This window comes from Dysidea avara, chromosome 6, assembly GCF_963678975.1.
Source record: "Dysidea avara chromosome 6, odDysAvar1.4, whole genome shotgun sequence".
In the NCBI taxonomy this organism is placed as follows: domain Eukaryota; kingdom Metazoa; phylum Porifera; class Demospongiae; order Dictyoceratida; family Dysideidae; genus Dysidea; species Dysidea avara.
The window spans coordinates 11,980,382-12,007,950 of NC_089277.1; the positions used below are offsets into that span (position 1 = coordinate 11,980,382).

At 37.4% G+C, this 27,569-nt stretch overlaps 2 protein-coding genes across 2 annotated transcripts; both read right to left on the bottom strand.

Moving 5' to 3' along the window:
* Positions 1-260: 260 nt before the first annotated feature.
* On the bottom strand, positions 261-1,489 carry LOC136258689 (leucine-rich repeat-containing protein 34-like). The gene is made up of 2 exons (XM_066052035.1): positions 550-1,489; positions 261-491 (listed from the first exon to the last, which is right to left on the bottom strand). Exons 1-2 carry the CDS (start codon positions 1,383-1,385, stop codon positions 434-436), a joined length of 894 nt encoding a protein of 297 aa, XP_065908107.1. The 5' UTR covers positions 1,386-1,489; the 3' UTR covers positions 261-433.
* Positions 1,489-25,606, bottom strand: LOC136258685 (NACHT, LRR and PYD domains-containing protein 14-like). Its single transcript, XM_066052028.1, has 4 exons — positions 25,583-25,606; positions 7,895-8,180; positions 4,820-4,885; positions 1,489-3,198 (listed from the first exon to the last, which is right to left on the bottom strand). Exons 1-4 carry the CDS (start codon positions 25,589-25,591, stop codon positions 1,490-1,492), a joined length of 2,070 nt encoding a protein of 689 aa, XP_065908100.1. The 5' UTR covers positions 25,592-25,606; the 3' UTR covers position 1,489.
* Positions 25,607-27,569: the final 1,963 nt, after the last annotated feature.

Here is a 27,569-nt window from a genome sequence, read left to right on the forward strand (position 1 = left end):
TGGCAGTTATCAAAGGATATAGTCCGATACCTATGCAAATTAAACAGGATTAATTATCTCAAGTGACATTAATAATTACCAGAGCACAAATGTGCAAGCATCAAATTAAATAACATTGTTTTCTAAATTTAAATATTGTATTGATATATTAAATCACATGTTAGAAATGTAGTATCGATCCGTGATGAGTATCTCTCACTGCTAACTACATTTCAAGCCAGTAGGTTTATACAACAGACATTCGATAACAGCTCTCAAGGTAGCTACTCTTATATATAGCAGCTCTCAAGGTATCTATCAACAATTTAATTTTTTTTGGCAATTATATAATCTAATTCTTGGGTGGGTAACCTATAAAACAATAAATGCAAAATTTTTAGCTTCTATACAGTGAACAATTCAATTCAACTATATAGTAATGATGGTTTAAGTTTCAATACATGTACATTTCTGACAGATGTGGTTTGTATGGATCATACTTCTTTAAATTCCTACACAAACAGAACGAACCTAATAATGATACAATATGTAAGACACAATCAGACTAACCACAGAACATCCAGCTTCTTTTTGTCTTGTCGAGACTTTTTTACCTGAGAAATAATGCGATTAATTTCTTGATTACTTGAAAATGTAAACTCTAAATCATCTATTGATTCATTCCCTTGTTTTTCTTTTGGCCATTTAACCAACGACAACACTTCCAGTGTAGTGTTAGTATTACAAGTGTCAATTATAGCAACAGCTTCTGGTTTCTCCAGGTGGACTGGATTAAGGAAGAGATGTTGTAATGATGTGTTTAGTGACAACATGACACATACAGCATCACTGGCTGTATTGTCTATCTGGCAACCAGAAATGTCCAGTGTTACCAAAGTGTTGTTGGATTTTAGGCTGGTACAGATGGAGCATACTTGTGGAGATGACCATGTAGCTTCCATATTTCTGATATCAGTAAATGGCTCCCCCCAGAAATTGATGAAGGTCAGTGATTGATTAGTAACAAGACATTTCTCAATGCTTGGCCCTAATGTGATAGAGTCAGAAACACATGATGGATGCACTATAAGCACTGCTACTGTTTTGTTTGATGATAAGCCATCAAAAAGGATAGCCAGATGATCAGCATTTGTCATACCATGTATCCGTAAAATTTCTATGCTCTCATTATGATGGAAGATGGTACTAATCATTTTACTGTCATCATTTGATTGTACTTTAAACTCTAGCTTCTTCACTGACTTCGTATTACACAATGCATCATAAAAAGTGTCTGAAGAATTTAAAGACAATCCTTCAACATATGAACATAAAAGATGTAAGCTTTCAAGAGACTTCAATGTGACAACAAGACATCCAAGACTGTCTAGATTATCTTTACTCATAGTACCATCTGACAACACAAGTTCAGTAATAGTTAGTTTGTATTTACAAATAGTATCACACACGACTTTAACACAACTTGGAGAACAAACCGTATACTTCTTGATCAATAATGAACAACTATACTTTGGTAAGCAAAAATGCTATTTAAACTTATCAACCCTTTATCTGATAACACAGCTTCATCACAGCTTAAGGACACTATTTCGGTTGAACTTTTCCTGCATAAATATTTAGCCATTATCATAACATACTTGTCTGTCACTACTTTCAGAAACATCAACGTAATACTAGACTGGAAGGAATTCTCAATCATACCTACCTTGATTTTCAAATTTTTACACCCACAAACCAAAAGAAAATAAGCAGAATAGTGATCTTCTAAATCTGACCTTAATGATGATAAGTTTACATTGTTCTCATTCCTGAAAACCTGACCAAACTCACAACAAAGCTCCTCATCTTGTGCCTCAAACAAGCAATAAAGTATAGTTGTAAATAATCTATAGTGTCTGCCTGACTTAATGAACTTTTGCCTTAGAGTTTTAGCCAACGGTTTTATTAAGCAATTTTTAGACATTAAACTAAACACAAAAGGGAACACATTTATCAAATAAGAGCCTTCATGAAAGTGTTTGTCAATTGTGTCTTCTACACTATTTGATTCCAATATTAACATGGCTGCTAAAAGTTCTTGTACTGCATGATGAATAAAACTGTAATGAATTTTCTTTTCAGCAAGTTCATTAGTAACATGTTCAACACTTAACAGTCCAAATACATCTGTGCTTGTAAAATGAAGTTGCTTCAGTTCATCTTCCAACTCCTCTCCATCAAACACTAGTGTTTTGTTTATTAACATTCTGAGAGCTATTTTGCATAGTTTACTGAACAATGGGCTCAACTCTTCAGGTATATTATGTAAACTTTTTAGCTTTTTCATCAAACTTTCTGGAATATTGGAACGGACACACAACAGTACAAACGTCTCATAAAGTTTTGATAAAGTTTCTGGTAATTGGTTACCACTTTTATCATATACAAAACACATTATGACCACAGTAATGGGAATATGAAAATGTTGACGAAGATATTCTCGAATATCTAAAATCTCAAGCAAACAAACTGATAGTGAATTATCTTTGAAATATTCTCTAATGTATGTTTCAACAGTTTGTGGAGTAAATCCCAGTATCTGGTAATAGTGATCTTGTACTGCCTCAGCTATGTGATCAGAACAAGAGTGTCGAGAGGTTACTATGATGGTAGAACAAGTAAGTGCACTCTTTTTAAAGATGATGCCATGAAAGAAAGATTGTGATTGTAAGCGGTCAGGGAGCTCATCCCATCCATCTAGTATAAACACTAATCCCTTACCACTGTTCTGTTGGGCATATTCTTTCATTTCAGGACACCCAAGTACAGTAAACAGTTCATTTAGGTTTTTCACCTTCTGGTAGTATTTGTCTCGAAGAGGAATCAAAAACACCAGCTCTTCTGTTAGTGATTTACCCTCAGCCCATTGTTTACAAATATTAAAAGTTATTGTAGTTTTACCAGCTCCAGGATCTCCCTCAATCAATACGATCTTTTGATACCCAGCAGTTAATATATCATCAACAGTGACATAATACATTTTGTCCTTAACTAGACCCATAGCATGTTCTTCACGAAATCTATCTTTCAAATATCTTGACTTTATTATAGCAACATCAAAGAATAGTGCAGGTCCTCCCAGTTTAGACCACCTGGTAGGTTCCATTGGTCGGTTAAGATAACATGATTTCAAGTGATTTTTGTACTGTTCCCAGATACCTATAGAATTTATTAATTTAGCTTGCTAACAGATACAAAGGATTGTCAATTAATACTACTTGAATTGCAGTAAGTTGTTCCTATTGGTATGACATGGTGATAATTGTGTATAAATTATTATGTTACAAATATTTTCTGATTAGTGCTTCTCATGAAATATCAAGCAATTTCAAGACTGTTGTTGCTACTATAGTATGTACAAGTTGAGCTGGCCAGATCCTAGAAACAGCTAAATATTAAAAGTGGATTATTTCTCAGGAGAACTAACATTTCAGCCAATCAAATGATCAAAGGTGACAGTAAAGGTGTTGACAACAGACATGTGTGGTTTGTTTCTATAACAAGTTCAGGATAGTTGCAATAGATATAACACTTTTATGACTTCCCCTTGATAAGTGTATGGTGAAAATTTACAATTGAGCATAAATGCTGCGTCAGGCACTTGAAAAGATTTTGAAATATTATTAGTAGGCCCAGCAGTGTTACAAATGAGCCAAATTCAAGATCATGTGTATGCATTATTAAAGGTTTTTGAGGATCCAGCTCAATACGTACATACTATAGTCAAAGCCTTACTAAATGGAGTAAGCCTCAGCAAGCTCCACTCTATATAGTGGTCTTGAAATGTTTATTAATTATTTGCATGGTCAACAGTAACACAGTAAGCATGTTACAAATGTTCACTATTCTTTTCATACAGTAGGCAGTACATATTATCAAGGTCAGACCTTCCTTTTTTAACCAGATGTACACCTGGTGTACTGAAATTATTTTTGTGAAAACATATGTATGTGCCTTTATCTACCCATCTACTGTATCTACCTGTCTAAGTTTGTTTGTATGCAACCACGTGATCCATTTAATGGTAAAAACAGCCAGCATAATGGTGTGAATTAAACACTAAATGAAGCTGTAACAACTCTCCACAAACTTTGTGAACAACCTTCCCATTGGACTCTTCCGATATTTAATGATCAAAAAACACCATAATAGCCTAATAGGTTACCAGAAAAATTGTATCTGTTTGACTTGAAAGGGGGCATGGCCCTACATATGCAAACAGAAATGAGAGTCAACCTTGAAGGATTGTAGAGAGAATCTGTGCACAACAGACAAACTATAAAATATGTGAGAAGGTACTTTCATGCGTAAAATGTGGTTTGATTAAATGCATTTCCTTAGCAGTGCATTAGCAATGAAATTAGAGAATTACTAAATATTTCACTAATTGCAAAATATGAACTGATTATTTGATAATACTGTATACATTATTACAAATACAAAAAATTATTACTACATTCCAGCTATAGCTACATGGCACCTGTTTTTTTTAGAAGTCGCACAACATCAGCTTGTTTTGTATGGTTGACAGTGCATGGGGTAAACATTTAACCTTTCTTGTTCTTCTGTCTTATTAATGTACACTTAATTTTGTTCACTGTCTTTCAGCAATAGCATAGACTGCCTCACATCACTGGCTGTCTTAGAGAAACTAATAGCACATTTGTAATCAAGCATATAGCTATCATGGGTAGTCAAATCACATACTTATATACACTTTATGAAGTATGTAACATATAAATTATGGCAAGTCCTACATGATAAGACAAGTACAACTTACCACCAACTTTCCTCTTTTTTGCTGAAGGTTCTTGTGGTGAGTTGTCAATATGTGTTGAAAAAATTTCTAAAGGAAAAGATAATTTTTTATATTATGCAGTGATCAGTTCTGAAAAATACAAAACAAGGTATGACTTTAAGCTGCTGCAGACTAAACTGCAATAAGCAGTAACTTTGCATTGAAATATACTATTATGCTAGGATAATGTAGCCAAGATATAAAGCTACTATAATTTGTTTTTTAACCAGGCACACACCCTGCAGTGGGAGTGTACCTGCAGCTGGATACTGTAATTGTAATAGGAATTGGAAATGGCATCACGTACCTAGTATACTACCTGTACATTTGACGTCAATGATTATATACAAGGTGCGTTTCACTTGCTACTGCTTTGAAGAGCATGAGAAGACTAACATTTCATCTTACTGTAGGTTTTGTATAATATGAAAGTTCTGTAAGGTTAAGTTGCTTTGGTGGAAGGCACCGAGTGGCCTTTACCACAAAAGAAACTTGTCATATCATGCTGTTTCAGTATTGCTTCTACAACAAAGGTACGTTTCCTTTCCTGTAGTCTCTGCACACACCTCAATGATACATGGCTTTTTAGAACCCCTTTGGTCATTAGAATGGAACAGAACTGTTTGTAAGTCACATTCCTGGTTTAAACACTGTACGTTTCCTTAGTTACAACTTTGCTTAGTGCTATAATTCCCTTGTGTTTCTGTTCTTGTAATTCTGCATGGTTGTTGCTAGCGAATAGCGAAATTATTTGTCTCTCAAGCTTTAATCTAATTCACAAACAGCTGAACAAAGCTAGTAGTATGGTGGCACACTTCACTATTGGGTTCTAATCCCTCTTGCAAAATCTGTAAAACTCCATCAAATAGCCAATAAATCTAGTATGCAGTACAAATTATGACCTATCAGTTCAAAACATGGCTATGTTTTTTGTGCATGACACCGTTTCCAATCCCTATTAAGAGTCACATATGAAGGCTTTGTAAACATTGTATTACACTAAGCTTTTCGCTGAGGCTGCTATTTCAAAATTTGAGCTAAATGAGTTATACAACACGTTGTGAACAACTTTCCTAATAGACTATATGTGACCGAATTTTGGAAAATCAACTATACGTATGAGAGGATTTGACTTCTAAAATATTTTAATGATCATGATTCACTGTGTAAATCTACTTGTTAATAATTGTAAGCTATTCTCAATGCCTTAAATTACAAGAAAATTCTTGAAATATTTTAAACTGTACCCTCCTCTTAATAGTAACTCACTAAACATAAAAATTCTAATTATTTCACACATGTCCATATGGGTGATTTTCCAAAATTCAGTCACATATGGGCGTATACTACAACTGAAAAACAGCATAGGGCTTTGTAGGATACCAGAAATAATGAATTCCTTTGAAGAGAAAGGGGACATGTCCTGTACTTACATGAACGAAAATGAAGGGCAGCCTTGAGGCTTTTTATAAACAATTCGCGTGAGAAAACACGAGACACACTATAAAACATTCGAGAAGATACTATTGTGCGCCATTTGTAGTGCAAAGTGGTTTGTTAGAGCAAATTACACTTCCTTAGCAGTGCATAGCAAAGTAACTACCATAAAATTAATGAATTACAAAATGTACTAAATTATAAATCTACTTATCTAATAGTAGCAATAGTATGTAAATTATATCCATGGTTGATTAATTACCCATTTAGCTATTTTAAAATGAGATATAGCTGCATGGGCACCTGGTTTTTAGAAGTAGCATTCGTTGCAAAATAATTTTTGTAAGGAAAATTGATTTTTTGCATGAAAAGTTTAGACTACGAAACAATTGAACAATGAAATATGCCATTAATAGTTTTGAGCAACTGCTACTGCCATACAGTATGATGGTACTGTATATTAGAAAGTTTTGACCTTTCTGGCCAGAAATATCACCCTAAAACCAGCTTCACAATACCTTCATGATGCCTTGGCAGTATTGGTTAGGTATAACCAAGCCCAAAAGTCTCTTCAGTACAACTCAAGTGCTTCCATAAAGTTGCTGTGAAACTTTAAATATTTCAAAAATTTATTTCTATTGACCTACTTGCTTGATGACTGCATGACTGATGCCTTCAGACAACTGTAACTTGATAATGGCTAAGGCTACAGGCTTGATTATTTTTCACCGTTCAACATCACTTCAGCCGCACAAGTGAAGTAAGTTACATGTATCTTTGCTGACAGTGCAAGGTGTTGATTTGTAATATAGTGCCACATGATGGCTTCCCTATATTTGATGGGAATCGTCTGAGTTTCCATTGTGACTGGATTGATTGCAGAGGTCCTTCTCCTAGTGTTCCTCACTTTTTAATGCTGTGTAACAGGCTGAGCATAACTGAAAACAAAGCAAAATGGCCACTTTGCTATTTAAATAATTGATACTTGGGGAACATGTATAGACAAAACAATAAGCCTGGCACCAGTTTCCATTCTAATGGGGTATGCGTGGGTTCACCAGTCATAATGATATTACAAAAACAAGCATAAGGAAAAATTAAGAATTTTTAATTACGTATTAGCAAGAGTACATAATATATATATAAATATATATATTATGTACTCTTGGTATTAGGGATCATAAAAATAAAAAGTAGTGAAACAAGGGAGGCCACCTACACCTGAAGATGGACATTTAATCCCTAATTCAGTCATGGGTATATACTGAACTAGGGATTAAATATTAAATGTCCACTAGTATATCTTATGGTATAAGCGACCTCCCTTGTTTCACTACGTTTATTTCTATCATTCTTAATCACACTTGAAATTCTTAAATTTTCCTTATACTTGTAGCTATATACATACTCGCTGATTGTGTGGTCTACTGATTTGGTGACTACTTGTATGTCCATTCTTTGGTACTTTAGACCAAAGGATGGCCTTCCAGATTCCAAAGGATCCCTGGCTAACAGCATGTCATCCACTGTTATAGTATCAGCAAATAACGCATTATGTGTAGCACTCGCCACCATATCAAAGAATAAGAAGTGGTCATATACTATACATATACACAGTACCTGGTTCATGGCCAATTTCGTTTCTTATATCTCTTGCAAAGTCTTTAAGAGGATTACAATCAAATTCCTCCATTACTGTTAGTAAAGTATAAAAATTTTCTTTATTTTTGATCCCGTGATCTAAGAAGTGTTCATTCATTTCAGCTGGTGTTGATTTAGCTTTCACTTCCTCCTTGAGGTTACCATAAAATAGTCCAGCAACATCTAACCTTGTCCTGAACTTTACATCATTCAATGGAAGTGTTGTGATCAATTGTTCACTGTATTTCTTAATGACTTCATTCATCTATACAATTTAAAGTCAAATGAAATTATTATATGAATTTAAAACATCAACATTAAATATATTACTATTTACTTAACTACCATAGCAACACATAGTGTACATGTTACTTGAGTTATAAACCTCTTAAACTGATGTTACTGATAGTTTTCAACTACTTGTAGCTGTATAATGAACATCCAAATGTTTCGTAGAAAGGTATTTTCCACTGAGCTATGCTGTAATACTATCGTTCATCTCTTGTTTCACTGCTTGTTATTGCTTGGATCCCTACTTCATTTTTAAATTAATATACTAGTTTGTTTGGTTTTTGTTATAGCATATACTATACACGTGTGACTGTTCTATTAGGGTGAGTGCTGTATTAGAGTATCTTTTCGCCTGTGTGTCACTATTTCATATTCTCACTGTACTAGCACAACTAGACTAATAATAATGGGTGTGTCATTGTGACCAGGTAAATAGATTGTTAGAGGTGCCTAATTGTTATTAACCAACCAAGATCGCATTAATAGGTATGGTATTGAACCTATCGTGAAGTTACAGCAAGTGTAGGTACTTAAATAATCTATATTATGCTACCTATGGAAAGTGTTGATAGGGAAAATTAATGTCTCAACATGGTTTCATTGCATGAAGAAGGACGAAGACCAGAAAAGGAAAGATAAGGCACAGAGTGTACACACATGTTTGAACCCCAAAAAGCATATGGCACTGGTGCATTTGTCATTGTGGTGTGCTACTTCGTTTGGCTTCCAGCCTTGCCACTGTGGTCAGGCAGGTAAGCTGGCTGGCTGGCAGACAAAAATTTGAATTTCAGTGATTGTTTAAGATTCTATATCCAGCCATTAATACCACAGTTACTTATCTCAAACAACAACACAGGCTGGTGTCAGTACCATCTTCTTTCTGTAAGTGTTTCTTGTTTTTAATGCCGTATTTGATGTTAGATGGACTAATGATATTTTGTATAGGTGACATGTAAATTGTGACACAAGATGTCTCTAGGATGATTTTTAAAGGCAGCAGTTTAGATGACGCACGTCATTTGAAAAAGAAGGTGTGGCTTGTGTATTTTGCATGAAGAAGTTCCATATGGTTGCATCTTGTTAACAGACCACAAGCCAGGGTTGTTAAAGCAACAGTGGGCTATCCCAGCACGGGAATCAGCAAACATTCTTTGACATTGGCCATGTTATGAGTACACCTTGCAGTACATCAAAGTCCTCAGCACACAGTAATGTTAACGCACTTACTGATCTTCAATTGCCAAATGTTCCAGAAGCTGTACTAGATTTTACCAGAGATTGTGTTACTAATGATTTTCCTTTGAGACACACATTTAGATGCTACAAAACTGAAGCACTTGTGCTATTGTAGTAGAGAACAGGAAAAAGCTGATCAGTCAGACAATGCATCAAGCAACAAGCAAGTGGATAGTAATTCTGCAACCACTGTGGAGTGTGTCTTCCCCATTGAACAAGAATGGAAGTATGCTCACAGACAGGAAGAAGAAATTGACTTACTAGATGAACGGTACGAAGCTTGGCTGAACTGAAGGTTAACCATCCTGAGTACTTCAGAACAGGTAACAATAATACTCAGTGTTAACACATTGAAATGCTGTTTGTGCACATTAGAGGACAATGGTGGTGGAAGATCAGCTGATCGGTTGAGAGATGTATCAAGTGACAAGGAGAATGGTAATCCTTCATTGCCTAAGGAATGTCACCCCACCACATTCACAACTGAGTAATAACAGAAGTATGCTCACAGAAAATTTAACCTGCCAGATGAACGCTATGAAGCTTAATTAGTTTATCCTGAGTACATTAGAGCATGGAGTACACAGCAAGATGGTTACTCTCCTTCTATGAATAACTCACCTCATAGGAACTCTAGTGCTGAACAAGTCAACTCTGCTCAGTCAACAGCTTTAACCAGTTGTCTATCCTCTACTTTACCTATGAACAATGTGGTGGTTGTTCAATGATCACCTTTGATGGGACTATTCAATGTGCCTGTAGCTCAAAGACCGAACACTAGAAGAGCACGTGTATTAACAAAAGTGCAGAGAGTCTAAAAGCCTTACAAGAGAAAGAGAACGAGAAAGGCAAAAGGCTGAAGAAAAGGAGCAACGGAAGCAAGAGGAAAGGAAGGAAGAGGAGCTGAAATATAAGCAGGAAGAGAAGGCATGAAAAGCAGTACTGAGAGAAGTGAAAAACAAGTGAAAAAACCACGAAGGAGAAAGCAGAGGGGTTACAGAAAGTAATTATGAAGTAGAAAATCTGATCCAGACAAACTGTTCTGTTCTTGGTTCCAGAGATAACCAAGCACCCAATGATGTTGCAAGTGAAAGCCATTTCCCCAATAGGGCTTCAGTAAGTGTCACACAAGAAAACAAAGCTGGCAGAGGTCCCTCAAAATGGAAATCTAGCAGCCAAATGGAACTGTTGAGAAGAGGTCAAGAAACAATGTTGATGATGAAATCAAAGCTGACAGGTGCTGTATATGTTTTGGCTCATTTGCTGATGATGCAGGCACAGGGAGAGAGTGGTTGAGGTGTCATTGCACATGAAAATTGCATTGACAATGATGATGTTGACATCAAGAACTGTGTGTTTTGTCCATTATGTTAGATTATTAACTTGTCCATTACTGATGTTAAAGTTTAACTATGTAAAAACATTTTAATGTAGAAAATTTTATGCATAAACACAGTAGTGCCCTTGAAATTATAGAATATTTTGCATGCAGAGCAAAATAGAGTGAAATATACAAAGCGGATGATAAGGCCATACCTATTTGAAAAGTTGTTGCTTGGACCTGACCAACCCAATTTTGCACAAAATTTAATTAAGAAAAGAAAATATTAGATCACATGACACCTTAAAAATTGCTGCAAAAGATCAAGATACTCTAATAGAATAGTCAGTTGGTACAATTTTGATCTCAAATATAATGCTAGTTGTCTGTAAACGTAAACCAGCGTGTTCCTCACCCCTAGCAAAGAAAATCTATGATAGCATCAGTGCAGTGCTCATTAAACTACTAGCTATGTTTATCCTAGTTATGTATTAGAAGAGATTTGATAGGTCTGCATACAGCTTTAATGTGACTCACTGATCTATTATATGGCTTTTAACCAGAAATCATCAGCATGTCCATATCTAAAAATAATATTATAGCTAGCTAGCTGTTTTTTTTTGGCCTACTAACCAACCCATTTGTTGTAAAATAAATCCGAGCAACAACTTTTTAAATAGCATGGCCTAATTATATATGGTGATCCTATTATATTGCCGATAATATAAAGACAACCCGCCGATAACTGAGTAACTACACCACCTGCTTTCAATGTCTATAACTTCGGTGGGGTCTATTCTACAGAACGGAACAATGGACTAAACTACGAAACTGAACGCTTTCTCAAATCGAAGCCTGCAGCTAAACTGCCCTTACAAGTTATCGAAGGACCTCCAGCGGGTGACTAAACATACCCTCAAGAAAGATAGAAACAATTAAAGGACTGATTGTGGGTTATTGTTGGTTGTCATTAGTAACGAAGTACTTATTGTGGGATTAGCTGTCTCAGTGATTTTTATCTCCAGATTTATCAAGAAGGGCATTCAATGCATTACTTGTTTTCACTAAGGCTAATAGTGAGTTGTTTATGCTTACTTTGACTTTAGAATACAGTCTGGGGCTGGGGCCAGCATTTCAATCATAAATCTGTACACTGAATGTATACTACAAAGAAAGCAAGCAGGAAGACAATGGTGACAAGAAAGAGTCAGCTGAATTAACCCAGTCAGAAAACGTAAGGAATTTCGTGCAGTGTGTGAGGAGCAAACATTCTGGCAGACTGGGCTGTGTGCCACAAGGAGGTTATATTCTGTGAACATCAATAAAGTGCATGGATTCATTAACACTGCAGTGGACTAATGCCAGAAATGAGTTGAAATTTTTCTGTTGTACAAATTAAAAGGCTTGCCAAGTCTACGACTGCTAGCCTTGAATCAATATTTGAGACCACAAGATCAACCAGATCTCCAAAGCCTCTCATTCATATACCATGCTCATAGCCACCAGACCTTGATTTGGACCAAGATCCCTAGGTACCCTATGATTTCTTTAACGTAACATTTCACATGCTTCTCTTCATACAAAGAAGCTAACATGTACTGTATTCATTTGTCCCGCACTTGAATTATGCTACAACAGTGTGGCCCAGAAAAGAGGGCTCCCATCACTAAGTTATTTTTTACCTCTGTCACAAGCTACCAGTAACTGAGACATAAATGACTATAAATTATGTGTGCTACTATGCGGTATCACCAGAGGTTGCTGGTGAATGTGCACACAACCGTTTGTGAATCCACCAAATGAAAATTATAGACGTACTTCTATATTCAGCCTAAATTATTTACATGATGGAGCATTTTTTGAACCTAAAAAGAAAGTAACCCATTTGAAATGACTGGGCTCGCAGGAGTCACAACTCACAAGTGACAATGGAGACCAGTCAGATGATGCCATGAACCTACTTCCTTCGAGGTGATAAAGTGTTAAATGTAACTTACAAAGTTTATTTTCTCGAGTCGATCACACTGGATCTTCATACGGCAGTGCAGTGGCATTCCTGTCTAATGCTTTTTTTTACTTTGTCAGTCAGGTGGATCCATCACAAGCTTAAAAGCTCTGCTGGCAAGACAGGTTATGACCTCGCATATGAACTGGGATATCGTGCAATACATGGCATTTGATTTCGCTGGCTGAAATTAGTGAACACATCATACTGTCAGTGTGCTAGGACTGCAACACAGGCTGTGGCTAACGTAAGTAACTGTGATACATCAAGACACACGGTAGTGTGTCGTGCGGCCCAAGAAGCCGGCGCGTAACACCCGTGAGTATATTGACAGGAAGAAAGAAAACGCAATTTTCGCACCTCCGTAGCTCTGTGCTTCCTTGATGAAACAAGACGATTTTTGCTGTGGACATGCCCCCCAACTGCAGCACTCTACATTCCAAATTTGAGTGAAATCGCTTAGCGCGTTCCCGAGATATGCGACTTCAAAAATTGGCTGAGTTTCTTCGTTTTTTTCTTCTTATTTTTCTTTTTCTTGTCGCACACTTACAAAAACTGCTATAAAACTCGAACGCGTTATCCGATTGCCTTGAAATTTGGCACACAGAAGGGGGGTATAATGGCGCATCTCGGTACCAACTTTGGCTGGAATACCATAAACAGACAAAGAGTTATGAGCAATTATGCACGAAAAATAACACCAATATGTTGTCACGCCTACAGGGTAAACCGCGTATGGGAAGAAGCTGAAAATCGGTGGGTGAATAGGTTAACTATTGAACCTCAAACCTTTTGTGGTTTGAAAGAAATCGAGCTAAAAACCAGGAAGATACAGCGAAAAAATCAACAGTGTGTAACAATTACGCAATCGAGATTAGCTAATTTTTAATATTTTTATTTTATTATTATTATTATTATTATGCTTGCCACGCCTACCAGGTAAACCGCTTGGGGTAATGCTTTCAAAATCGCTGTACAGATGGAATTATCATCTTAGAAAGGCTCTTCAATGGTGTAGAAGAATCAGACTTAAAGCCACGGAGTTATAACACGAAATCCAACTTGGTGTAGCAAGTGCGAGATCGAGATACTCTAATAGAGCAGTCATCCTAATAGAGCAGTCACCTTGAACAGAATTCAAGAGATCAGTTAGAAATAAGTAACCTGTATAGAGATCAGCTACAAACAAATCACCCTGTAGAGAGTTCAGCTACAAACAATTCAGCCTGTTAAAACATCAGTTAGAAGAAGATTTCTTGTAGAGAGTTCAGATACAAACAAATCACCCTGTTGAAAGATCAGCTAGAAGATGTCACCTTGTAGATACTTCAGTTACAAAGAAACCACCATGTAGAGAATTCAGCTACAAACTAGTGACCCTGTAGATACATCAGCTAGAAGAAGTTACCTTGTAGAGAGTTCAGCTACAAAGAAACCATTCTGTAAAGAGCTCAGCTGCAAACAAATCACCTATACAGAATTCAGCTACAAACAAATCACCCTGTAGAGAGATCAGCTAGAAGAAGTTACCTTGTAGATAGTTCAGCTACAAACAAATCATCCTGTAGAGAGATCAGCTAGAAGAAGTTACCTTGTAGATAGTTCAGCTACAAACAATTCACCCTGTACAGAGCTCAGTTAAAAGAGGTTTCCTTGTAAAAAGTTCAGCTACAAACAAATCACCCTGTAGAGAGATAAGTAAGAAGAAGTTACCTTGTAGATCGTTCTGCTACAAACAATTCACCCTGTAAAGAGATCAGCTAGAAGAAGTTACCTTGTAGAGAGTTCAGCTACAAAGAAACCATCATGTAGAGAATTCAGCCGCAAACAAATCATGTATAGAGAGTTCAGCTACAAACAAATCTCCCTGTAGAGAGATCAGCTAGAAGAAGTTTCCTTGTAGAGAGTTCTGCTACAAACAAATCACCCTGTAGAAAGATCAGCTAGAAGAAATCACCTCGTAGAGAGTTCAGCTTCAAAGAAACAATCATGTGAGAGTTCAGGTACAAACAAATTGTCCTGTAGAGAGATCAGCTAGAAGAAGTTACCTTGTAGAGAGTTCAGCTACAAAGAAACCATCATGTAGATAGTTCAGGTACAAACAAATCACCCTGTAGAAAGATCAGCTATAGAAGAAATCACCTTGTAGAGAGTTCAGCTACAAAGAATCTATCGTGTAGAGAGTTTAACTACAAACAAATCGGCCTGTAGAGAGATCAGCTAGAAGAAGTTACCTTGTAGAGAGTTCAGCTACAAAGAAACCATCATGTAGATAGTTCAGGTACAAACAAATCACCCTGTAGAAAGATCAGCTATAGAAGAAATCACCTTGTAGAGAGTTCAGCTACAAAGAAACCATCATGTAGAGAGTTCAGCTACAAACAAATCGGCCTGTAGAGAGATCAGCTAGAAGAAATTACCTTGTAGAGAGTTCAGCTACAAAGAAACAATCATGTAGAGAGTTCAGCTGCAAACAAATCACCTGTAGAGAGTTCAGCTAGAAACAAGTCACCCTGTAGAGAGATCAGCTAGAAACAAGTCACCTTGTAGAGAGTTCAGCTAGAAGAAGTAACATTGTAGAGCTACAAAGAAGCTACCATGTAGAGTTCAGCTGCAAACAAATCACCCTGTAGAGAACTCAGCTACAAACAAATCGCCCTGTAGAAAGATTAGCTAGAAGAAGTTACCTTATAGGGAGTTCAGCTATGAACAGATCACCCTGTAGAGAGTTCAGCTACAAACAAATCACCCTGTAGAGAGTTAAGTTACAAAGAAACCACCATGTAGAGAGTTCAGCTGCAAAAAAAATCAATCACTCTGTAGAGAGTTCAGCTAGAAGAAGTCACCTTGTAGAGAGTTAAGCTGCAAATAAATCACCCTGTAGAGAATTCAGCTACAAACAAATCACCCTGTAGAAAGATCAGCTAGAAGAAGTTACCTTGTAGAGAGTTCAGCTACAAAGAAACCACCATGTAGAGAGTTCAGCTGCAAACAAATCACCTGTAGAGAGTTCAGCTAGAAACAAGTCACCCTGTAGAGAGATCAGCTAAAAACAAGTCACCCTGTAGAGAGTTCAGCTAGAAGAAGTCACATTGTAGAGAGTTCAGCTACAAAGAAACTACCACGTAGAGAATCCAGCTGCAAACAAATCATCCTGTAGAGAGTTCAGCTAGAAGAAGTCACATTGTAGAGAGTTCAGCTACAAAGAAACTACCACGTAGAGAATCCAGCTGCAAACAAATCATCCTGTAGAGAGTTCAGCTAGAAGAAGTCACCTTTTAGAGAGTTCAGCTACAAAGCAACCACCATGTAAAGAGTTCAGCTGCAAAAAACTCAATTACCTTGTAGAAAGATCGGCTAGAAGAAGTTACCTTGTAGAGAGTTCAGCTACAAAGAAACCACCATGTAGAGAGTTCAGCTGCAAACAAATCACCTGTAGAGAGTTCAGCTAGAAACAAGTCACCCTGTAGAGAGTTCAGCTAGAAGAAGTCACATTGTAGAGAGTTCAGCTACAAACAAATCACCTGTAGAGAGTTCAGCTAGAAACAAGTCACCCTGTAGAGAGATCAGCTAGAAACAAGTCACCTTGTAGAGAGTTCAGCTAGAAGAAGTCACATTGTAGAGAGTTCAGCTACAAAGAAACCACCATTTAGAGAGTTCAGCTGCAAACAAATCACCCAGTAGAAAGTTCAGCTATGAACAGATCACCCTGTTGAGAGTTCAGTTAGAAACAAGGAATCCTGTAGAGAGATCACCTAGAAGTATCGCCTTGTAGAGTTCAGCTACAAACAAATCACCTGTAGAGAGTTCAGCTACAAACAAATCACCCTGTAGAGAGATCAGCTAGAAGAAGTTACCTTGTAGGGATTTCAGCTACAAACAAATCACCCTGTAGAGAGTTCAGCTACAAAGAAACTATTCTGTAAAGAGCTCAGCTGCAAACAAATCACTTGTACAGAATTCAGCTACAAACAAATCGCCCTGTAGAGAGATCAGCTAGAAGAAATTACCTTGTAGATAGTTCAGCTACAAACAAATCACCCTGTAGAAAGATCAGTTAGAAGAAGTTACCTTGGAGAAAGTTCAGCTACAAAGAAACCATTTTGTAAAGAGCTCAGCTTCAAACAAATCACCTGTACAGAATTCAACTACGAACAAATCACCCTGTAGAGATCAGCTATAAGAAGTTACCTTGTAGATAGTTCAGCTACAAACAAACCTCCCTGTAGAGAGATCAGCTAGAAGAAATTACCTTGTAGAGAGTTCAGCTACAAAGAAACCACCATGTAGAGAGTTCAGCTGCAAAGAAATCACCCTGTAGAAAATTCTGCCAGAAACAAATTGCCCTGTAGAAAGATCAGTTAGAAGAAGTTACCTTTTAGAGAGTTCAGCTACAAAGAAACCATTCTGTAAAGAGCTCAGCTGCAAACAAATCACCTATACAAAATTCAGCTACAAACACATCACCCTGTAGAGAGATCAGCTAGAAGAAGTTACCTTGTAGATCGTTCAGCTACAAACAATTCACCCTGTAGAGAGAGCAATTAGAAGAAGTCACCTTGTAGAGTGTTCAGTTACAAAGAAACCACCATGGAGATTTCTGTAATCAATATATGTGACCGGATTTGCGAAAATGGGTCTTCCACACACATCCAATTCCGTAAATGTTGGAGACCATAACTCAGTGTTCAAGTAACATATTAACCTGAACATTTCACCATGTATTCAGCTATAGTGGTGCTCACCACTGCCCAAATATCAAGGCAATAGCTCTTTCCAATCTGAAGTTATCAATTGTCAAAGTTGGCAAATTGGACCCCTTTTCGCAAATCCGGTCACATATGTATTATACAGTATATATAATTTGTACATTTACTGATAAAATATTTAAAGTACATCTACTTCATCTTTTCTTCTTCCTGTAGTAAAGAAAAAAACATAGGTTAAAAAAGTCCCAAAGCTGGCCATAGGCCGGCTTTGGGGTATACAAATACAAAAAGAAATGAAATCTAATCCAAAACAGCCAAGCTGTAAAAAAAGTGTGCGGCCCTCAGAAAGGCTATGGTGAAAAAAGATGTGAAATCCAAGGTGGCGGCCAAGAAATGGCTGTGATGGTAGGTTAGTGGTAAAAATTTTAATAACGACAATTCAGGTGAATTTTTGTGAAGCGGCACAAAAATTCACCTAAATTGTCATTATTAAAATTTTTACCACTAACCTACCATCACAGCCATTTCTTGGCCGCCACCTTGGATTTCACATCTTTTTTCACCATAGCCTTTCTGAGGGCCGCACACTTTTTTTACAGCTTGGCTGTTTTGGATTAGATTACATTTACACTAAAATATTCATAATATAGTTCTACTGGATTGTGAACGAATTTGTTGGAGTACAGTTGCGGCACGTGCGATTATGCTCAACGAATATGCCTCCATTGATAACTGATAGCAATCAGTAACGAAATAATTATGTAGCTAGTTATGTAAGCTGTAATAATACAACACTGTATGTTGGCTAGCCCATCATTGGATCATTGGCCTTTTTTGCAAGCATGAACGATTTTGAGTGCTTCATGGAGGCATGCCTGCCCCTCCATCACTGTCTGGCTAGCTGCGCCTCTGGCGTGGCCTATGTGGGTACCCTGGCAGTCTACCTTGAAATCTCAACTATAGCAGATCCAACAGAGAGCAGCGCACTTTGTAACAAATACATGAACTTGTGATCCCACTGAACCAGGAATCACTCGAAAATAGGTGAACAAATTAAGATATCTATGTTGTACACAACATGATGAAATTGATATCATATTTGATCTGTACACCCACTTTGAAACATATTCAAGAACAACCAATTACCACCCTTTTAATCTCCAACCCCTACCATCATCTAAGACCAGGGCCTCCCACAGGGGGGAGGGGGGGAACTGGGGCATTTTTCCCCAGGCCCCAGCCTGAAAGGGCCCCCAGGAGGCCCCATCAAGGGCCCCTTGAATACCTGTTTAAAAGATTGATATACTCTAATAGAGCAGTCAGATCTAGATACTCTAATAGAGCAGTCACAGTATTCCTCAGAGGAGTAGTGTAGCAAGCTTATAATTAAGGAGATATGGTTGGTGAGGGGTAGCTATTGTCAATTGTCAGCATGTAACGACCTTTTTTTTGGTCTTTGACTTACAGCTTGGGTGAAGTTGTGACTCAAAGTGGAAACTTCCTTGCCCCTGGGGCCCCGCTTAAACTTTTTGCCCTGGGCCCCTTAATTTCTGTGGGCGGCCCTGTCTAAGACCTGGCTCATATACCAGTCTCTTCATTTTTTCCATCTACAATTTTGCTTTCAAACTATATACACTAACCTAGCCAAAGGCTCAAATTCACATCAATTTTTTTTCTTATTGTAATTGTACTAATTTATTAATTTGTCTGTATGTTTTTTTTGTAAAGTTGTACAATATAAGTACTGTAAATAGAAATATAACTTACTCCTATCTAGGATTTCTATTGACTGAGAAGAATTAATTGGTTCTGTACAGGCTCAAAATTGAGAAGATAAAGAGAGTGATTTAATTAAGTAATTATGATATGCACAATCAGTTTACTTTTGGATATTTAATGTCTTGAAACCCAAAACCTAGGCTCACACATTAATAAATCATCTTTGACAATGCTGTCTAAAAGATTCCTGGTTATACTAGGAAAGAGAAGTTTTAGTCAGTCAGAAACACCAACAAGATCATCAAACAAGTGTACTTGTAATTACTAATTAGTACATACTTTATGATAATTAAGTAGCACATATATTAATTAGTACATAATTATAAGTGTAGGTTAGAGACCTAGCACGAAGTTCCAAGGGTGTGGTCTTTTAGAAAATGTATGCATTTTATATGGACATATAGATAGAGATTGGGTTATATGTCGTATTGAAATTGTCACACAATGTTAAAATAATCACGGAAGACTGAACGTACTTTCATCAAAGTGTTGAAAAAATCGAAGCTCGCACCACATCCTTTCACAAGTTAGGCTTTTATCTGGCACAGCTGGGAAATGGCAGTAATCAATAATGTCGAGCCGGGTTAGCGGTAGCCAGTGCCCGGCTATGGCATCACAACAGTGTACAGAACACATGTGTTGAAGAAGCAGCTTGTGTGAATTTATATGATGGTGACAAGTTGTTACAAGTTGTGCCTTCAGTGGCACCACAGTAGCATGCACAGCACCGAACAAGGCTCCAAATATGGACACACCCACAGTACATGTAGCACAATATAATGTTTCTACGAGGAAGTTTACCCATTCAGGTCTTAGTAAAGTCCATCCATAAGACAAAAACAGCCTAAAAACACTCTATAATCAAATGGGCACTAAACAGAATTTTCCGTGATATTTCTGGACTTCTCCATTCATCGTAACAAACATACGTACAATGTTAGATTGTGCCTCCCATAATTGAATTCCTTTAGGCATGCCTATAAATGAAAACAGTGGTTAGCCTGGGTGATTGGTTGCCCACTGCAGGATATCAGCCTGAATGTGCTTGGAGGGAGCGTTGCAAATCAATGATGGAAAGTGAGATTTGTGATGTTTGAGGTCTTTTCTGCTAGCAAGTTTCTAACAATTTTAAGAACATGCTAGCAGGCCTCTTAGTGGATTTCAAAGACCTCATTCTCCTCCAAAGATCAATGTATACCATTTTCTAATTATGTTTATGAGGCTAGAATTTTTGCAGTTAAAGACTCAGTACTTTTTACTGGGAGAAAATTTCAGCTCGCAATTAAATTTGCAGTATATTGCAACTAAAATACGATGAATCCATGCATCTCATCAATCTTCACATTGGTGGTTTGAACATTCTGAAAGTAATACTTCACTCACTCAGTCACATATAGGCCCCAGCCTATTATGCCCATAATTTTGCCTATTATGCTTTTAAGCATTGCTAAAAAATTAAGCCTATTATGCTCAAAATTATGCTTTCAAAATCAAGATTATGCTCTAGAACTAACTGTTTTATTAGAGTATATCAGCCTTTCCTGACTGCTGTATTAGAGCAAGTGACTGCTTTATTAGAGTATCTCGATCTTATTTCTGCTAAGTGTGAATAACTAACAAAGAAATGGTTTAATAAGTTACATTACGTGTTTTTAAATATGAAATGCACTAACAATACTATCGGCAGTGATTATTTGCTTTCTTTCGGGTGCACGTACTGCGCAATTTAATTAAATTTTCAAATATCATCCCTACTATGTTGGCATTATGCTCGATGCTTTCAGTAACCTATTATGCTTTAAATTATGCCGGCATAATCAGCCAGGGCCTAGTCATGTAGCTATTATGCCTGAATAAAGTCATGATCGACTAGCCTTTTCCTGTCACCAGTGTCTTTCTGGTTTCTTGAAGATAACTTCTTTGCGGACATTTTACTGTGATTGTGCTGTGAAACTGATGAAATTGATTGGCCATGGCCTTCTAAATATCTTAATAGCTTGTCAATATCAGCAGAAACAATTAACTGACATTCAATCAGCTACTGTATATTGCAGTAACAAAACTCACCTCGGTCGTGTAATAAATGAATTGAAGGGCACTGCTTGGTATATCAGGGAGGAGAACAATCACTGAGACAACTAATCCCACAATTAATATTTCATTGCTAATGACAACTAACAAGAACCCACAATCAATCCTTTATCTTTCTTGTGGGTATGTTTGATTATCGGCTGGAGGTCTGCCAATAACTTGTAAGGGCAGTTTCAGCAATGGTAAACTGCAGGCTATAATTTGAGAAAGCATTCTGTTCCATAGTTTAGTCCATCATTCCATTCTGTTCCATAGAATAGACCCAAGGGGTAGCTCACAAGCTGGGACTCTCATACACTATCTGAGAAATTCAATTATAAATCCATTAAATATTTAGAAATCCTGAAACATATAATCGCTTTTTTAAATATGGTTATTTTCATTTCCATCCATTCACGCATTAATTTCATAACCAGCAAAGCTTTCAGACGATGCTACAATGACTATTTGGAGTAAGTAGGCACTGAATGTTTCGTGAATCAACCATTACAAAGCACAATTGTGCTCCTGTTGAGGCTTCTTTGTCCCCTCTTGTCTACTGTCCCTGTTTCCTACACAAGTAGCAGTGAGAACGCAAGTGAAACATCTTTAGAAAGTAGATAAAATTTTTAAATTGTATTTATAAATACTTATTGAAATACTTATTATCAATGCATTGTAATAACTGCAAGATTTGTTGCTTCGTGTTGGCAGAAGCAGTCTTTTGAGCAATATTTATCGGCATTTCTCCAAATATTGCTCAAAATACTGCTTCTGCCAACATAAAAAAAACAAATCTTGCAGTTCTTACAATGCATTGATAGTTCTATTTGGGGTGAAGATAAGATATGGATTTTGTGTCTTCTGTTCTACATTTTCATTTGGTTGTTGAGAGGCTTACTGTGTCATCTATTACTTCAACACAGTCATCAATATTGAAATTTGTGCAGAGTTGGTTGTCAAAATTGCACTCCTGGAACTGTTTTTCACCCAGATGTGTTGAATCTCCCCTTTTAACCTCATCTGAAGCAGTCAGCTAAGCTGTAATATGTTCTGGCTGTTGAGCGGTCAGTTGACCCACTGATTGTAGAGCTGTGATATTCTGTTCTAGTCAACAGTCCAGATGTCTCTCCAACTGTCCTTAACTCTCTATCTGCTGCTAAGGCTTCAGTTGCCAATGTTCACTCTGCTACATTCAAGAACCATGCACGTCATGATTTACGCCGTACTCATGTTGATTATTGGGAGTCAAACTTTGAGACATTAACTGTTCAAAATAAGTTTTTAGACATGTCACTCTGGAGCAAGCTTGTCCTTTATATGGAAGAGATTGATGTATGGCCTCCCTGAGAAACAGCTATCCTTCTTGCTATGTGCTGGTTGTGATACTCTGCCAACTCCTATGAACCTGGCTAGGTGGAACATCATTACTAGTCCTAAATGTGCCCTTTGTCAAGCTACCCAGCCCACAACAAACCATATCTTGACTAGATGTCCTGTTGCTCTTGATCAAGGCAGGTATAGCTGGAGATATGATTCAGTTATACAGGTTCTCGTTTGTGCACTCCAACAGCACTTACCTGAATGTCTTAAACTCTATGCTGACCTTCCAGGATATCTTGCTAGTGTCTGCCTTCCCAGCACTATTCCAACCAATCTTTCCTCCACCCTTAGCAGACCTGACTTGGTTTTAGTTTCCAGTAATTCCATATGTTTACCCAGCAATATCTTTTGGCTGCTAGAGCTAGGAAGGAAGACCGGTATAGCTGTCTACAATATGACCTTCAGCCTTCTGGCTTATCTGTTAATCTCATTTCTATCGAGATTAGTTGTTTAGGCCATTTTATGCCAGACACAATTTCCCAAGTAGCCAACGCTTGTGAAGTGGTAAAGAAGACAATAAGATCCCTGTTTGAGCAGGTTGCTCGCATTGCTGTCTCCTGCTCATACAGAATTTTTAATTCTAGAGCCTCCCCAGACTAGGATCTATCGGTTTGCCTAAACCAAACTTTTCTGCATGCTATAATTGTATTGTAATTTAATAGTGTAAGTCTTGCCAGTGCTCCTGTACTGTTCATCCAGTGCTTGGTACCCCTGAATCTAGATCCCTGTACTTAAGGCCACTCCAAGAAAATTCATTGTTTCCCATTTCCCACCTGCATGCAGATTTTCTTCCCGAATGGTCATTCATTGTTGCTGTCAACTGAACATTTTACTCATTATTTATCCTGTGGTTGCATAGCAGTAACTATTTTAGCATTCAGAAAGCCCACTTAGTTCAGTGACATAGTCAAGGGGAGCAAGGGGGGATGCCCGAATCCCCAGGGGTTTCCCCGTATAGACACTATACCTTCACTGAATGAAAATATTAGACACACAATTCTATGTTTAGCCTACACTACTCATGTGACAGTGCATTTTTCGAACCTAAAAAGACAAGTGACCCACTCAAAGTGACTTCGCAAGAGTTGCAACTCAAGTGATATGCGATGACACTACAAACCTACTGCCTACGAGACGATAAAGTGTTAAAGGCCATTCCAAGAAAATTTCCCACCTACATGCAGATTCTTTTCCTGAATGGTCATTCACTATTGCTGTCAACTGAACATTTTATTCATTATTTATCCTGTGATTACATAGCAGTAACTATTTTAGCATTCAGAAAGCCCATTTAGTTCAGTGACATAGCCAAGGGGGAGCAAGGCAGAGCAAGGGGGGTATGCCCAAATCCCCAGGGGTTTCCCCATATAGACACTATGCCTTCACTGAACGAAAGTATTAGACACACAATTCTATGTTTAGCTTACACTACTCATGTAATAGTGAGACAAGTGACCTGCTCAAAGTGACTTCACAAGAGTTGCAACTCAAGTGATATGCAATTACGCTACAAACCTACTGCCTACGAGATGATAAAGCAAGCTTGTGACGGATTGTCTGACTGACTGACAAGTAAAAAACTTAAACTGGTATACCACTGCATGTACGAAGCTCCAGTGTGATTAACTCAGGAAAATAAAGTTGGTCCACAAATTCTGCTAACAGGAGAAGTGTAGAGCTGGGATTTCGTGCCAATACATGACGTTTGAATTTTGCTGGCTGAAGTGAGTGAGCTCCTCATACTATGCCAGTGTGCTAGGACTGCAGCACAGACTGTGGCTGACATAAATAATTGTGACGCATTGTATTTGTATACTAAAATATTCACAATATAGTTCTACTGGATTGTGGATAAGTTTGTTGGTGTGGCATGTGCGATGGATGTTTGACGAAAAATACTTCCATGGATAAGTGATAACTGGTAGCAATCAGTAATGAAGTAGTTATGTAGCTAGTTACATAAGCCAACACCGTATGTTGGCTAGCCCATCAATGGGTCATTAGCCTTTTGTGTAATTATTAACAATGTTGAGTGTTTTTTGGGGGATGCCTGCCCCCCCACCACCACCTTCTGGCTATAGCTACGCCCCTGATTTAGCACTGTTCAAGTTCTTAATTTAAATATTTCTGCTGTATTCTTACCTGTAAGTTAGTTATGAGTTTCGAAAATAAGTGGAAATTATAATGAATAATGGATAATGAACCGCATGCCCGCACGTATTTTTGAAGTCAATGAAATGGGAAACAAGGAATTTCTTGGAGTGGCCTAAGTTGTATTTTGTCTTAACAAAACAAGGTGTCTCTCTCTCATATTTTGAAATACTTAAATGTTGGGACTCCCACACACAATTTTGGATGTTTAAAGCTTGTGAGCTAGCTACCCCTTGAATAGACCCCATTTATTTATTTATTTATTATTACTGGGCAGAGAGCTCTGCTGATGTGCCCAGGAAAAAAAAAGAATTTACTAGATTTACAAGTATTTTTAGCTAGCTACAATGGTTTAGTAAGTTATCAGTAAATAAGTTCAAAACATTATGTTCGATTATTGCGGTGCATGCAGTGGGTACCTATAACTTTTCGTACTGGAAGGTCCTATAAAGACTGATACATTGATATGCTGGACACAAAATTCATAAATGTTTTTAGCGCCGTTTATGAGGTTTCGTATTGGTGCATGGTGTCGTCGGGGGCGCAAACTATGTTCGATAAATGAGCTAGGGTTTACGCTACTAAACCTAAAAGAATACACACTACGATTATTAATAAAAAAATTATCCTTACAGTCAGTCTAGTCCTGCTAGTTTAGTCTTAAACTGATACACAAACACGAACTACTAACTCTACTCACTGTTAAGTATTGAATAACTCACCAACTTCATCCAAGGTACCACCCACTTTTATTATAGACTACGCATGCGCACACAATGCATACTTTTAAAAGTTAATTGTAGGAGCAGATGTCAAAAATCGGGGGTTGGCAAGGGGAGGGGCACAAAAAGGTTAAGTTGTAGGTGGCTGGGGGAGAATAGATTCTCTTATTAATTGCTGAAGCAAATAATCAGTAGCATGATTTTTGCTAAGTATAATTATTTTTAAAGGCGCTTAGTACGGACGAAGATGCTGGTGGGTTGGATACTGGTTAGCAGTTAGGCAGTCTTTGATTTCAGGTGAGTTTGCAATAAATGGTATTGATATATAGTAGGCCTGAGCCTATTATGCTCAAAATTTTACCTACTATTCTTTCCAGAATCAGTTTCCCAAAATTTTCTCCTATTATTCTTTCTTTAATTCTTGTATCTAGCCTATTATTCCATAATAATGCTCAGTTAGTTTCTGTGGCGAGTCCCCCAGAATTAATTAATAGCCATATCTGACTGAATGAAACATTTTTCTAGCCATAAATAGTTACAACAGACTAGAATATCTACAGCAATAATTCAAGTGTTTGCAATAATATTAGTGTATTAAAGCTGTAGCTATATAGTTGCACTGATGCTAGATAATGATATCAATATATATGTTCAAAGACTTGATGAAGATACTCTGGTATATTATTATAGGCCTCTGTACAGAGTGTATAAGTGCACAAACATTACAAGTAAAACAAAATAATAAGACTAGATAACATTGTCTAACTTGATAATTGACTTTGAAAGTCATCTACAGAGTTGGCTTCAATCACGTGAGTTGGGAGAGCATTCCAGAGTCTTACTGCGGATGGATAGAAGGAGTATTTGTAAGCATCAACATTGGTCTGCAATTGTATAAACCTCAATGGGTGACCAGGAGTGTTCCATGAAACTGGAGTTAGATAGCAATCTGGTACTGAGACGTCAACAACCTGATGTAATATTTTGTGCATAAAGACAACCTTAGCTATAAGATACACAAGTTTCAGAATAGGCGCAGTTACACATGATGTTGGCTGATGCAACCTGATGCTGGCTGCAGATTGTTAACATGAAACGATGACTGCTCTATTAGTGTATTTGAGAGTTCTATTAAAGTATATCGATCTTTTAGAGGCTTTTCAGCCAGCACTTGTACAATATTGCCAGCTATATATCATTCTCGGTAACTTACCTCTTTCTTCAAGAATAGACACACCCCTTACTTTCACTGATTATTCCCGTGAACGTCCGATAATTCTAAAATTATGTCTGTAACCATCCTATTATTCCGGAATTATTCCACGAAATTGGTGACCTATTATTCTTAAAATTATGCCAGCAGGCCTAATATATAGGCATATTTTTTGTGAGGTCTTTGCCTGACATAAGATTTATCATTTCAATCAGTAGTAATGCATGCCTAGCTACTCTGAAGGGCCGGGCATTTGCCCCAAATGCCCCATCCTGGATCCGCCATTGAAAATGTAGGCAACAGGTGATGTATACATGGCTATAGAGTAATAGAGTCTTGACAGCTCTGTTTAGTATCCACTTATTCTACATTCAAGCTCTCGTGTCTACCAGTTAGCCTACATTGATGATAGTTCGGGTGGTAGTTACACTATGCGACTGGATGCATCATCCTATCAAATGTCAAAGACTGAACTTTAGTTTAGTTTGAAATCCTAGTTTTCATTTTCATTTTAAATCTAGCAGGTGAAATCTTGAAGACTTTAGTTCCAGTTTGTTAGGTTAGGTAATCCAAAGGCTGCAGGACATGTTGCTGTCAGATTTTCATGATGCAGTGCTGGCCACTGTAAAGCTGTAATAATAATAATAAATACTTAGGTTTAAAGGAAGAAGATCTGTCCCTCAGACTCCTGGAGGAGACTGAGTGTAGTGCTTGATTAGACATTGGGTGGCCTACAGTTTGAATCCTGGGGTGGGGGAATTATTTCCTTTCTTT